The sequence below is a fragment of the Archocentrus centrarchus genome, chromosome 17 (genome assembly GCF_007364275.1).
Source record: "Archocentrus centrarchus isolate MPI-CPG fArcCen1 chromosome 17, fArcCen1, whole genome shotgun sequence".
Taxonomy (NCBI): domain Eukaryota; kingdom Metazoa; phylum Chordata; class Actinopteri; order Cichliformes; family Cichlidae; genus Archocentrus; species Archocentrus centrarchus.
Window position 1 is genome coordinate 20,327,088 of NC_044362.1, and position 15,240 is coordinate 20,342,327.

The 15,240-nt window shown below is 39.6% G+C and overlaps 2 protein-coding genes across 3 annotated transcripts; one reads left to right on the plus strand and one right to left on the minus strand.

Annotated features, from left to right (window-relative positions):
• The first annotated feature begins 3 nt into the window (after positions 1-3).
• On the plus strand, positions 4-5,099 carry c17h1orf35 (chromosome 17 C1orf35 homolog). Of its 2 annotated transcripts, XM_030751671.1 has the most exons (8): positions 4-601; positions 1,455-1,605; positions 1,698-1,743; positions 1,848-1,930; positions 3,173-3,245; positions 3,331-3,410; positions 3,560-3,679; positions 4,382-5,099. In XM_030751671.1, exons 1-8 carry the CDS (start codon positions 505-507, stop codon positions 4,635-4,637), a joined length of 906 nt encoding a protein of 301 aa, XP_030607531.1. In that variant the 5' UTR covers positions 4-504; the 3' UTR covers positions 4,638-5,099. The 2 variants fall into 2 exon arrangements, with proteins under 2 accessions (XP_030607531.1, XP_030607532.1); XM_030751672.1 differs by lacking the exon at positions 3,560-3,679 and having other exon boundaries at positions 4,382-5,098.
• A 1,294-nt stretch (positions 5,100-6,393) lies between these two features.
• Positions 6,394-10,067, minus strand: arf1 (ADP-ribosylation factor 1). The gene is made up of 5 exons (XM_030751813.1): positions 9,973-10,067; positions 8,370-8,570; positions 8,166-8,276; positions 7,926-8,050; positions 6,394-7,816 (listed from the first exon to the last, which is right to left on the minus strand). The coding sequence occupies exons 2-5, from the start codon at positions 8,512-8,514 to the stop codon at positions 7,658-7,660; spliced, it is 540 nt and encodes a 179-aa protein (XP_030607673.1). The 5' UTR covers positions 8,515-8,570; positions 9,973-10,067; the 3' UTR covers positions 6,394-7,657.
• Positions 10,068-15,240: the final 5,173 nt, after the last annotated feature.

Consider the following 15,240-nt stretch of genomic DNA (forward strand, 5'->3'; position numbering starts at 1 on the left):
CAAAACAAGTGACGTGCACGCGTGTCAAGAATGCGCGCGAGACAATGCTGAAAAAGCGGGGGTTTCAGCAACATTAGTCAAACAAATAGTACCGAAAACGCTGTTTGTTTGTTTTTTAAATTATATTATTATTTTAGAAAATGTGTATGCATTCGACTAGAAACAGTCAGTTTCTTCCTAAGCAGCAGCACCGACGTGTGCGCGGTCTGGCAGTCCTTTTACTCTAACTTTGAAGACGCAGAGAGTAACGATCTTAAGCTTTCCCCTGCGCTCTGTGGACATTTAGGAATAAGCACTGAAAGTAATGCCAGTGGGCAAAGGAAGCGCTACCACTAAGAAACAGGCTCACCACAGGGAAGTTAAACTTACCAGAGAGATTCCCCGGATGAGTGTTAGCTGAAGGCCTTAGCCAGTCGCGTAGTTCATGTGCTAACGTGGCAAAGCTAGCTGTTTGCGTCAACGGCACACTGTTTTTGTCTTAACTTCTGGAGATACCCTACTAAAATGTTTGGTTCCTCGAGATCTGGAGGAGTACGGGGAGGTCAGGATCAGTTCAACTGGGATGACGTCAAAGTCGATAAACACAGAGAAAATTATCTGGGTAAGTAGAGATAGTAGCAATCTGCCTGTTATCAGCGCCAGCCAGCTGCGTTGCTGCTAGCTAATATATCTTAACAGGTGTTAAACTACATACATGCCACTTTCCCCATACCTTTTGTTGTCGTGTCCCTCATTACACGGAGTCTGGACGGGTCTAATCGCTTGGTTTTTGCCTAGTCTTTCAGTCTATACAAAGCAGAGTCTAGCTTTCATTGCTCCCCCCTGAACACAGACACGTAGCCTCTCCGTTATGTGAGCCCGCACAGCTGCCAGCATGCCAGCGCGCCAACAGCAGCTAGCCTACGTAGCGACCACCGTTGTTGTAACACAGAAGACAAAAGTAACCCTGCTCAAATGATTCAGAAAGTTACATTTTGGGAAAGCACTGAAGTAAACACATCATAATAATATTAATGTTCAGTAAATGACTCATTATACACCCTGTTAGCAGCAGATGTATAACATGTCTTGTTTAAACGTGACTATGGAGGGGAGGATGTTACCTTTATCCATGTGGTACATCTCTCACTCACTCACACACAAACACACATATATATACACGTTTTGCCCTACCTAATGTTTAAACTGTCTGATGAAGAGTTAATAACTAAGTAAAGATTTTTATTCTAAAGATTTTCTTGGTTTTCAAAATTAAAAATTAAAAAGATGTCAGCCATTGGCCAAATTGTTATTTTAAACATCCTTGTTGGCCAAAAATGTTACAAATGTTATAATACCTCTACGGGAAGGGACTGACTGACTTAATATGTAAAAGTTACATATTCTGACATCTCCTCCTAGATCTACTCTGACATCTTTAACACCCAACGTCAATTCCTCTATGTTGTTTCCAGGTAACTCTTTAATGGCACCAGTAGGACGATGGCAAAAAGGCAAAGATTTGACCTGGTATGCAAAAGACAAAAAAGGTGGCGCAGCTTTGTCCAGGCAGGAGGAACTTGCTGCTGTCAAGGCAGCAGAGGAAGAGGCATTGATGGCTGCACTGTACGTGTAACTTGCCATAAAAAAGACTCCTATAAAACTGCAAGTTTAGACAGAACAATGTAATAATTTCTCATTTTCCATTATCAACTTAGAGGCCACAAGAATATAAAGAGACAACCGACCGGTCTGACCAAAGAGGTATGTGACTTAACTTATGAACATCTTTTAAAAAAAATAAAATAAAAATCTGTTGTCACTAAAAAGCCTAGTGTCTTAAATTTTTATTTGACTTTCAATGGCAGGACCTTGTAGAGGTTTGCAGGAGGGAGGAGGCTGATGGTGATGAGAGAAATGTTGACCGCATCTCTGGTTTGGGAAGCTCCAGGTGAGTTTTTTTTTTGTTTTTTTACTTTCTCTCTTTTTTTTTCAACTTTATTTAAAGCAGTGGTGTTCAAAAGTGTTTTAGATGTTTGATGTAATAATAGAAGAAATTCTGCAAAGTAGTTCTGAACATTGATCATCATCAACATCTTGACCCTGTAAATGTGTCATTTCATTAATATGTCTGCCACTGTATGGATCTACAAAGGTCCTGACTTGAATTTTTGTCAGTCTTACGTTAACCTCACTGGACACCTTATTAGGTACATCTTGCTGGTACTGGCTTGGCCCCCCTTTGCCTTTAGAACTGCCTTAATCCTGTGTGGCATAGAATCTCTAAGGAATGTGCTGGAAACATTCCTCAGAGATTCTGGTCCATATTGACAATGATAGCGTCACACAGAACAGACTCATCCATGATGAGAATCTCCTGTTCCATCACATCCAAAAAGTGCTCTTTTGCATTGAGATGTAGTGACTGTGGAGGCCATCTGAGAACAGTGAACTCCATACATGTTTCAAGAAACCAGTTTGAGATGATTTGAGCTTTGTGACATGGTACTGCTAGAAGCAGCCAACAGAAGATGAGTACATTGGTCATAAAGAGAGAGACGTGTGCAGCAACAATACTCAGGTGGGCTGTGGTGTTTAAATGATACTCAGTTGGTACTAGTGGCAAGTAAAAATATCCCTGACACCAGTAGACCACCACCAGCCTGAACTGTTGTTACAAGGCAGGATGAATCCATGCTTTCATGTTGTTTATGCCAAATTCTGACCCATTTAAATGTTGCAGCAAAAATCAACTCATTAGACCAGGAAACATTTTTCCAATATTCTGTCAATTTTGGTGGTTCTGTGTGAATTGCAGCATCAGTTTCCCAGTGTCCCAGTAGCTCAGCAGTTTCTGAAGTACTCAGACCAACCTGCCTGGCACCAACAGCCGTGCCACATTCAAAGTCTCCTAAATCACATTTCTTCCCCATTCTGATGCTCAGTTTGAATTTCAACAGGTTGTCTCAACCATGTCTGCATGTCTAAATGCATTGAGTTGCTCCTATGGTGACTGGCTAATTAGAAGCATTAAGAAGCGGTTGAACAGTGTACCTAACAAAGTGGCCAGTGGGTGATAATTTAACAAAAATGGCAACATCTGTTTGTGCCTCTGTCATGAAAAAGTGGTACCACTGAATGCTCTGACTGCAAAGTGTTTTATTCTCTCTCTCTCTGATTATTCCATCCGCAGTGCAGGGTCACGGAAAATGGTCCTGTCCCAAAAAGAAAAGGAAGCTGCTAAAATGGGCTTGCCAGTTTTTACAGTAAGTTTGTTTTATTCTTTTTTCTTTTTTTGGATAAAGGGTGTTTCACAGTCTGTGCAGTAATTGAGAAATGCTTTCTGTCAAGCACCACAAGACTGAGGGTCGTACAGAAACTTCAGCAACAAGAACAGCTGAGAGTGAAGTAAAACAAGAGGAGGAACAGAGGTGAGTGCTTAGTGTTAATTACTACTTGGAAAATGTTTCATACCGACAAACACTTACCCATGTTTGCTGTAATAATAGCCAGTGAATGAATGGGAATGCAATAATAATAATAATAATAGATTTGACATGTAATCTTTTCCTCTCTGAAGGCATGAGAGCAAAAAGAAAAAGAAAGAGAAAAAGAACAAAAAGGAGAAAAAGAAGGAGAAAAAGAAGAAAAGACAAAGGAGAGACTCATCCTCCTCCGAGTCTGAGGACAACAGAAAGAGGTCGGTTTATTTCTGGACATTTGCTGTCACCTGGTGTGAGTTTGGACCAAACTCACACTACGTCTTAAAGCAAATAATCATCTTTGTTCAGAACCAGTTTCAGGCATTTTGTCATTCATTTGCAGTATTGTATTTTATTAAACTATATTCATGTTACAAGCCAAAGATCCCCAGTTAGTGATTGGGAGATACAAACCCAGCCTCAAGGGCTGCTGGTATAAAATCTGTGCCAAATTAAAAATGCGGGTTCATCTGACAACTTGGGAAATAAGGGAACAGCTAAAAGTACCCTTACATTTTTTAAACTACATGTTAAGAGGCCTCAACATTTGCTACAAAACTGTCAGCACTAGAGGGCAGTGAGGCACTATCTTACATACAGCAACTTCACTTTTTGTTTTAGATGTGGGGTACATGTATAAACTTTACATTTGATCTTTATGTTTTAATTGAAAGGGACAGCAGATTAAATGACGTCTTTTATGTGTTTCAGCAATTTGTGTGGTAAGAAAGGAATCACAATAAACTTGTATAGTGTTTGTGATACAAGGTGAACAGCCAGTTATTTTCACTTGCAGGTGCTGTTTGGTGTTTTTTTTTTCTTTTCAGATGCCTAAAGCTAATGGCAGTTTATTCTTCCCTATCCTCACAACATTTAAACAGGCCCCGATCACTGAGTGTTTGTTCCCTTTTACTTTTCAGACACAGAAAGGACCACCATCATCATAATCCATCATACCATAGTCAGAGTGGAGCCAGACCCCATGACAGCCACTCAAGGGGGGGAGCAAAGGCCGAGCGACAGCCCTCCGACCCCCATCATCGACGGCAGCGGCATGACACAGACTCCTCTGATGGAGGCTCTCCTGTCTCTCGTAGCCCTGCCAGCCTCAAGAAGGCTCCTGCTGGTGCCACACAAAGCCACAGGCGGCGCCACGACACAGACTCGGACGACTAATGTCCTGCCCACCCCCCACCCCTGATTCAAACATGCATAATGCGGACAGAGTGCTCTACAGCAGCTTGACCGACCCTCAAGACCTTATTTACTTGAACAGCTAAACAGACTGTGGATGGATGCTAATCAGTGTAACAGACTTTAGTCTCAGGTTTTAACTCCTTCATTCAAAAGGTTGGTCATGTGACACTGGTGTTTGGTTTGACAATTTTTGATCACCTTGAGTAATTTAATCATCAGATGTCACATAATCCGTATTGCTATAAAGTGTGTATTTTTTTGGTTATCTTAGTCAAATACAGATAAACTTTTTTCCAAAGCAAATGGAATGGTTTTCTTTCTCATCCTCAAAGCTTTTACGGTTCAGGAAATTTAAGAAGATTACTTCAACCCTGACCATTGTTGCTGCAAGCAGGAAAAAAAAACCCTTCATGGAAACTTACATGACACTCATGACTCACGCAGTCTTTACATGAACATGTCTTATTATTCTACAGTTACCATAAAGGCCTGGTGTATATACAACTGGCACTTTTGTTGTGTATGAACATTTAAAGGCTTGCTGCCACAGAGGCAGAGGTGATCTTTTCTTAAATCTAAGCATGCAGTTGTGCTAAACCAGTGACTTTAAAAAAAAAAAAAAAAAAACATCTTAACTTGAACCTCTTTCTCCTGAGTGAAAGTTCTGTTTGAGCCAGTCTTCCAGCATAACCTGACTCACCTGAATCCCTAAGCAATTTCTGGCAGAAAACCCTCAACACAAATGTCTGGCTACTTTTTCATATTGGGAAACCTAAAGATTTTGAAAAGCTATCACTTAATTAAGCTTTTTGTTGAGTAACTGTATTAACAATTGTTTAACGAAGTCCTCTAAGATGCTTCTTGACACCTTTTTTTTTTTCTTCTCTCATTTGCACATCTCCATCCCACTGTACCTCTTGCACTACTTAGACACTGGTCATTTTCCCAAGTAATCCCTTGTCATTCTAGATTCAGCTCACTGACTGGTGCGATACCATTGGAATTCTCTTTACTGGTCATAATAGAGTGTAGTGTTTGCATTTGCCTTGGTCTGAAAGAGGGTATTCTGCATACTGGCACCTTGGGGGGGTACACTAAAAAAAAAGAGCAAGGCATTCATAAAGAAGAGTGCAAAAAACCAGCCTGGCCCTTTTTATATGGCTGAGTACCATTAGACCGCCACACACAAACCGAGCTGATGAAGCAGCAGGAGAGAAGGCTAGACAAAGCCACCCTATGAAGGACCCAAGACTCAAACTACCTCCTCTTCCACCACTACCATATTCTCCTGCCACGTTTTACAGGCTTGGCTGCATTAACCATAGCAGCCTAATCAACCTGCAAGAATGTGGTCCTAGATTGCCACCCTTACACAATGTGAAAGAGGGTGTGCTCTCCACATAACTGCTTTAACCTAAGCACTGGGTGGTTTCATCACCTTGGGGCAACATATTTCTTCCTAGGTCAGGGGGTGATACCCTTAAGAGGTCACTGACACCAGTTTGGGGGCTTTGTAATAGTAATTCTACTTTACGAATGCTGCAATGAACATCAGTTATGATTTGCTTGTTGCACATACATGTTCTCATATTACGTTTTGGATTGAGGGACTAAGTAGAAAAAAAAAGCCAAGGTGATGCCTAATGGCTTTGTCCAAAAAGTCTAAAACTTTAGTGTATTGAGAATTTCTCAGTTGCTGAACGCAATCATTTCTATCAGGAGACAAACTACAAAAGCAGCATAAAATTAGATTTTATTACACGGTGTGAAACAATGAAAATAAGTTGCATCAACATTTTGTATCCACTTTAATTACAGTGCTTTTTCCCCCTCACAAAACAGAAGCTTTACATAAGAACACAGACAACTTTAAGAGATTAATATTACATTTAGGCAGCTAAAAATCCAAAGATGCAACCACAATTAAAAACACCCACACCCTTTACAAATAAGTCTTGGAAAAAAAAAGAAAGAAAAAAGGTGATCGTCTTAAATAAAAAAAAAAAGGCATTCTGTGTACTGTCTGTTTAACCTCCAAAACAGCGTGCTGCAAAGGAAAACATTGGCAGTAATGTCAAAGCAGTACAATGCAAATTCCCAGGTTCAGTTCAATAAAAAGGCATATGTGGCTAGAGCCTTTAGTGATGACACTAAGCAGCTCCTTACAACAAATTAAACTGTATGGCTATAGTAATCAGTGGGCTAAGAGTTCCTTTGCAGCCGAATGATGTCAACACCCAGTATATGTATGCCCTTAAAGATCAACAGACTACATCATGAATTTTTTCTAAAAGTACAGTGCAAAGGCAACACATAATCAACCTGAGACGCTAAAATACAAGAAAATCAAATCAAATTAATGCAGACTCAACAGGCTGGCTCCCCCAGCTATCCTAGAGCAGGTAGATGTGAGGTCATGGCAACATGTCTCAGTTTAAACCAACTTAAAGGCTGGTAAGTGTTCACAGACAATGTGACATCAGTACATAGCCAAAGCCAGTGTTTACACTTATTTTGAGGAGCTGGTACTTGTAGTTACTGGTAAAAGCTACCAGTAGTAGTTGCAAGTAGTGCATCAGTGTTTCTCTCTTTTTTTTTTTTTTTTTTAATAAAACGTTAAATCAGTCCTTACAGTACGTGTGACCTCAACTGCATTGATTTCGCAGGCCAATATGTGCTGGTAAATTCCCTGCCTTCTTTTTCCTATTCAATGCACACATGGCTGCCCAACAGCCAGAAATCACCACAGTAGGATTTTAAAGCATGCAATAAGCTGCCCCATTACCAAATTTATTTACACTCACATAAAATAAGAAAAAATAAAACTGATTTCCAAGAATAGCTCACCCCTGCCACTGGGCGGCACATTTGTGATAATAATAATAATAGCTGACATAAGAGCAGCTTTCAGTATAGGCTAACTCAGTTTAGCAACACCTTAAGAGTAAAGAGCAAGGTCAGAGATTGGGTGGAGTAGACTGGATTTTAAAATGTAATCATTAATGGTTCTTGAGCTGATTAGACAACCAATCTAGTCCTTCATAGAGACCATCTCCAGTGGTGGCGCAGGTTGCCTGGATGTACCACTGTCGGTTGCGCAGGGAATGAAGATTCAACTTGTCTGTGAGCTCTGCTGCATTCATAGCATTTGGGAGGTCCTATAAAAAAAAAAGGTGAGAAATCATTAGACATCTACCCTGCGGATAAAGGAAATGTGAAAAGTGTTTATGATCTACACCTGCTTATATAAAAGACTTGATGACTTACTTGTTTGTTGGCAAACACTAGCAGCACGGCATCACGCAGCTCATCCTCTGCCAACATTCTCAAGAGCTCTTCACGAGCCTCTGCACACCGCTCTCTGTCGTTGCTGTCCACTACAAAAATGAGACCTGGAGCACGAGCAAACAAATGAGTGAGTGCAAATTTTCCAAATATGAAGCAGAGGACATTTTTCAAAGAGACTGATTTGAGCCATCAAATGTCAGATGATGAGGAAAAGCATACCCTGAGTATTTTGGAAGTAATGACGCCACAGCGGTCTGATTTTGTCTTGACCACCAACATCCCATACTGTGAAACTGATGTTCTTGTACTCTACCGTCTCCACATTAAAACCTGGAGGGGAAAACAAATGTTCACATAAAAAAAAAAAAAAAAAAGATTTTAGGTTTCCTTTCTGTGTCACGTGAAACACAGTTTTTGTCTTACCTATTGTGGGAATGGTAGTCACAATCTCTCCAAGTTTAAGCTTGTACAAAATTGTTGTCTTTCCAGCAGCATCCAGACCCACCATGAGTATCCTCATTTCCTTCTTCCCGAACATTTTGAACAGTCCTGCAAACATATTCCCCATAGTGGCTGGTGACAGGAGGCAAAAAAGCACAAAAAAATAAAATAAAATAAAAATACCTGTGAAGAAAGAGAGCAGTTGTTAAGCTCCAATGTACAACATTGCAGATGATAAACATAAGAAAAGACCAAACTGCTTGTTCCAAACTCCCAAATGCTTCTCAATGCCTTATGTGATAGCAAACCGAAAGCATGACGTTTGTGTTGGTTACATAATCCAAACTAGATAAGGATGTTCAGTTAAAATTTATGTGAAGAAATGTAATTTCTTCATACATTTAAAAAATATTAGATGTGTGCAACCTCACTGCACAGCCTCATCTGTAGAGTTACATGGATCTTATTGAATGACAGTACCAGCTTACAGATGGCTGCATTTGCTTGTGTTGAAATACTGAAGGTGAATACTGGAAATTTTGCTGCTAATAAATAATGCCTTTCCTTGTGTGTTTTCCCTGTGTGCTGGACAGGAGGAAAAAAAAATTTTGTTTACTCCTAATACACCATAAATTATAGCTGTAAAACAACTATATTCTTGATCATTTTGTATAACGTGAACTAAATATGTTATTATTAGTTTCATTGGTTTATGTTAATGTTTTTCCATGGCTTGTTTAACATATCAACAAAAGGAACACACACAAACACAAATGTCTGCAAATGTGGAAAATGGAAATATGGTCACCAAATATGATCGCATATGATACTAAGTAACAGGTCCAAGGTATTATGATTAATTAATTACACATATAAGCTGTCCATCCATATTATTGGAGAAAAGCTGCTGAAACAAACAAACAAACAAACAAAAAAACCAGTAGGCTGAAATTGACGGAATCCCAAGCCATTAGCAGTTATCTATTATTACACTCCCATGATTCATCAGCCTGATTTGATTCCTGACCTGGCAGCTACTAGGCGAAAATAAAAATATAAACTCACTAGCCGTCACACTGTAACAGTAAATGCCTTCTTAAGTTTAGCAATATGCTTGGAACCGATTATTCTTGAAGCCTCAAGGTGGCTTGGAGCACTTTGAATATTTAGCTCGGAGCAAAAAGTTTTGAGATTAGGTAAACACTGGCGTTAGCTTGTTACGGTGCAACGCCAATAGTCGTCCGACCCGCTCAAATTTTAGGATAGTATTAAATTTTGAAAAAAACGAAACAAACAAAAAAACCAAACCAAACAAAATGCATTCACTTTACGTGTTACACAGCTGCAGTGGATGTGGGGACATGAGCAAGAGAGTAAAAACATACAAAGGGAAGGAGAGACTCGTCGATTCAGATAATTCCGCTAATCGGCTGCAAGTCACTATTTCTCTGACTATGGTGACCGTAATCGCACACAAAAAAGACAGTTTTCCTTGTAAACATATATAGGGGGGTTTTACAACTACATTTAAATATTGTGAAAAATGCATTACATTTGCTTTTCTAAGTCTCCCTTCCACACTTACTCAGTTGAAATGTTTTGTTCCCTCAAGGCGTTTCCTTCCTCAGGAAAATGGCGACAGTTTGACACGTCGGAGGTTCCTGCAAAACTCCAGTGTTCACCGTGCTGGGGAGAGTCGCCCCCCGTGGCTGAGGGGAGAATTACACGCACACCTGTCAGTCTCCACTACTGAATATTAGTTATTCGGTTCACTGTAACCCTTAATTACAGTTATGGCACTCTTTAGATGATAGCAGAGTAAGAGTATTAACCCTATATGAGCATGCAGGGTCCTCATTTTTCAGTAGCTGGACTTGAGAATGACCTTGTGATGTTAAATTATTATTAAATTTTCAGCCTACACTAAAGACCCATTAACTACTGTGAGAAACCCCTAAAGTTCCCATGAGCAGCTTAGTAGTTGCTGAAGGCTGTCCAACCTCACTTATCAAAACTTGAAACACTTCATATTTTGGAGTGTATGAGTTACATGTGGAGCAAGTTAGATATATAATTCATTTTGGAGTTTCCATCTTTTAGGTTAGGATTAAATAAGAAAATCTGATCCATCCCTTACTCGTGATTGTTGGAAAGTTTTCTAAAAGCTAACAGATTATTTAGACTTGAAGTGCATTCCAGTCGTAAAAATCCTGTTTGTTTATTTGTTTGTTGACATCCCCAGGAAGGTGCCAAGTCTGTACCAATATTGGAGTGAAAACATTAACCAGCTGCAGATTGGCAATAAAGAACAAATGGTTTTGACAATTTAAAATCATTGACCATATATATTTTTAAACACATGTCCTCCACATCTGTAAAGTAAAGCCAGTACAAAAGTGCCTTAGGCCTGGATTACTTCTGATGACCAGAGTGGGCAGTTCTTCTGACTGCAAAATGAAGTCTGTATAGAAGTCTATCTGAAGCCAGCCGTACTTCCCACTCAGTAAATACTTCCCACTGACCTTGGTAAACACTTTCCTGATGAAATTATGTTCTCAATCAATAGTTTCAAGACTTATTTTATGCAGCATGGGGTACTTAAGTAAATTATTTATTTTTACTAAATTATTTAATTAGTGACTCTGCCTCTCTTTCACAGTGTCTTTTGTCCTATCTCCCTACCCTCACCCACAGCTGCATAGGGCTGTTAAAAAGGAGTTTTCCCTTCCCACTGTTGCCAAGTGTTTGCTCATAGGGGGTCATCCGATTGTTGGGGTTTTCTACCTATTATTGTGGGGTCTTTAACTTACAATATAAAGCACATTGAGGTGATTGATGTTGTGGGGCTATGTAAATAAAATTGAATTGAATTATGGTGATCCGGTTATCATTAAAGGAGCATGCTGGTTGTCAGATCCACCCCTCTCTTGGGCATCTGGCAAAAAACAAAAACAGGTCTGCGATGGCCAGTGGACAAGTTAAGACTTAAAAAAGGGACTTCACAAACTAATGGGTAACTTCACAATAGCTACACAATAGCTACATGCTCCTTAATTTCCTTTGCGATCAATAAAGTATCTATCTATCTCTATCTACAGCTAACTTCTTTTTTTGTTTTTTTTTACAGCGATCTGACTGCATAGATCCAGTTGACATATGAGTATTTGACCTCCCATGGTGTCACCAAATCCAAGATTTGTGTTTATTTTTTTCAATACATATAGCAAAACACATATTTTTGCTGTCTAACAATCTTTGCTATGTAGTCATATTTAGTAACAGATGAAAAACACAGATGAATGTAAACAAATCCTTCTAGCAAGTAAACGATTCACTGGTGGGTATGTAAACTGTAAACACATCCACAAGTTTTTTGCAACATGAGCAACTAATTTTCTATAGTCTGTCATTTGCTACAGGGTCATCCTGGTGATGACCCATAGTCTGACTGAATGTTTGAATGTATTTAAAAATTTTGCAGTTTCCACTTCCTTTTGTCCCATGACAAAATGTCTAACCATGTTATTACCGGGACAGTTGAATTTTAACCAGGGTCAACTATGCCTGCTAACCCCAGCAGAGGGGGCAGCAGGAGGGGAGAAGGCCAGGAGACAACAGCAGGAGGGAAGATGGGTGATGGACCACACACTGAAAGCTCATAATGCCATTCACTCTGCCACCATAATTTGTGGTTTTGCCAATGCAGAATGCCTTAGAGATTGCTTTCTGGATATTTTCCAAGCAACAGTTGTCCTTTTGTAAGGTTGTGGAAGGTGTTTAATAGCAGGAGTTAGAGATACAACAAAGTTGTACTGTCTTTTTAGTTTGGCTGTCATTTATCAATAAGCAGCTGTTGCTCATTTGGAATCAAATTTGCTGTAAAAAATAAACAAAAAATAAATATATTTAAATCCCAGTTTGGTTAAAAAAAAAAAACAGCCTTTTTAAAATACACACTCTCTTTCTGTTTATTTTCTTTTAAATATAGAGAAAACACAAAGAACTTTGTTGAAACAGTCATGGCGGGGGGCGCATGTTGCCAGAGCGTATACCGCAAACTGTTTCTGTCAAAGTAAACTCGCTGCTAAGTGACAAAAAAGGCCAAGAGCTTCACTGTCTTCAAAAACAAATCCTGACATGTGCCAGTTTGCGTGACTGTCATGCTTTGGATAACATGCTCTTCTCTGATATGTAAAGATTACGTGATCTGTGCTTTTATAAAAACCTTTTAAAGACAAATTCATAATACAAAAAAAAAAAAAAAAAAAAATCAGGAAAACTGATGATGTAAATCTGATGCTAAAACTGGTGTTCTTACTTCTAGAGCATTTTAAAGACCAAAGGATACATGATTTGTATTATAACAGTTGCCATGCTCATTTGTATCCACAACATCTGTGCTCACATTGTGGATGCCTTTCTGTTGAAGAATGAACACCAGTACAGTCTGTTATTAACTGTAGTTAGTAGAGTAAATTAGAGGTTTGTCCACGTTTGTGTAGTACTAACAAGATTAGAAAGCATAACAGAGCATTTCATTCTCCCCACTGTACTGTCATTATGAACATCTGAAGTGAGTGCAATTAAAATATTGATATCTAATGCCATAACAGAGGGCTCCTTTTATAATCCTAAAACAAGCTTAAACTGTTGCAAATTTCCACGTTAAAATACAATAAAATACTGTGAACCAGAGTTGGCAGCACTGAACTGTTAGTTCACAGAGCCGTTTCTTACTGAAATATTCTGATAATGTCATGTGTATAGAATATGAACTGTGCAGCTTTTTTTTTACTGTTTGATGTTTGGCTGCTATGCTGGTATATATAACAGCATATAATTCCCCACTTGCCCTGTGGGCAGTCTTTTTTGTCCTCCAAGCTCGGGCTGGGGAGCTTGAAGGTCCTGCGCAGTATCTTAGCTGTTCCCAGGACTGCGCTCTTCTGGACAGAGATCTCGGATGTCATTCCTGGAATCTGCTGGAGTCACTCACCCAGTTTGGGGGTCATTGCCCCGAGTGTTTCGATTACCATGGGGACCACTGTTACCTTCATCTTCACCTTCCACATCCGCTCTAGCTCCTTCTCTCAGCCCTTGGTATTTATCAAGCTTCTTGTGTTCCTTCTTCTTGACGTTGCCATCTCTTGGTATTGCTCTTCTTGTCCACCACTACTATGTCTGGTTGGTTAGCCATTACCAGTTTGTCTGTCTGTATCTGGAAATCCCACAGGATGTACGCTAAGTGGAGGGAAGGAGGCCGAGGACTAGTGAGTGTCAGAACCACTATCCTAGATGAGACAACAAAGATCCATGGTCACAAATGATCATGAGCTTAGTGAATACCTCAGGCAGCAGAAACCCGAGAAAGAAGAGGAGGAAGAACAGTAACCATCATGGAAGGACAGGCCTCTGCACGGCATGTACTACCGGCAGATAGAAGAAGTGGCTGATATTGAAAAATCCTAACAATGGCTGGACAAAGCTGGGCTGAAGGATAGCACGGAGGCACTAATCACAAGATTAATAGAGGCTGGGGTCTACCACACAAGGCAAGACCCCCAAACTAGGCAAGTGGCTCCAGCAGATTCCAGGAATGACATCTGAGGTCTCTGTCCAGAAGAGCGCAGTCCTAGGAACAGCTAAGATACTGCACAGGATCCTCAAGCTCCCAGGCCTCTGGTAGAGGACCCGAGCTTGGAGGACAAAAAAGACTTCACACAAGGCGAGTGGGGAATTTTTATATATATGCATATTATGTAGAATGAAAGCTCTAGATCTAAAATCATGATTTGTTTTGCTAAACAGGGTTTCTATCTAAAATCTAAATGTTTTCATGTACAGTACCAGCCAAAACTTTGGACATAGTTGGTCACAGGGAGTGAAAAGTCTTGAGGTATTCCTAATTTCTTTATATTTTACTTCCAAGGAGACTGAATTTATTATTATTATTTTATCCAGTCCTTCAGAGGAATTTTTGTTTGTTTGTTTGTTTGTTTGATTGGTTGATTGTTTGTTGAACCACTTAACACTGACCTAGGAATCATTCAAGCATAAAAAGGCACCTAACACAAGGGATGAACCAGTGTTGTATCTACACATAAAAGACAACTTAGAAAAGAACCAATTTTAAATTGTATCTTTGGGCACATTGTTAGTAGCAGTCTGTCGCAAATAAACAAAACAAATTAACAAAAAACACATAATTTGTTTCCATTTTTTTTAGCTGAGTCTGTGATTAAAAAAAAAAAGATAACAGAGACTGACAGGCATGAAATAGTATTTTTGCACCAACAAGGTGATTCGCAAAGAGCTATTAGCCAAAATCTTGGCATATCTCAGCATGGTGTGCAGTGTGTCCTTAAAAAAACTGAGGAAACTTGATAAGTGGAGGACAAAAGAAGAACTGGCAGGACTACAAATAAAACATCTACAACAGATGAACAGTATCTGAAAGGCATAACCTTAAGAAATAGACCTGACACATGTGGCCTTTCAGTTCATCCATCTACTATTCACCAAAGCCTCATCAGAAATGGGCTCAGCAGATGGGTGGCTGTCAAAAAACAGAAGCAGGGAGAAAAGGCTGAGATATGGGGTGGCTGTAGCGCAGGAGGTCATCTTCTAATTGGAAGGTTGGGGGTTTGATTTCTGGCTGCTCCAGTCTGTATGCCAAAGTATCCTTGGGTAAGATAATGAATCCCAAGTTGTTCTCCGATGTGTTATATTGGAGTGTGAATGTGTATGAATGTCAGACAGAAAGCACTTAGGTGTAGAAAAAAAGTGAATGTGTGAATGAGGTGAATTAGGTATGTTGTATAAAGTGCTTTGAGTGCTCAAGTAGAGTAAAAAAGCA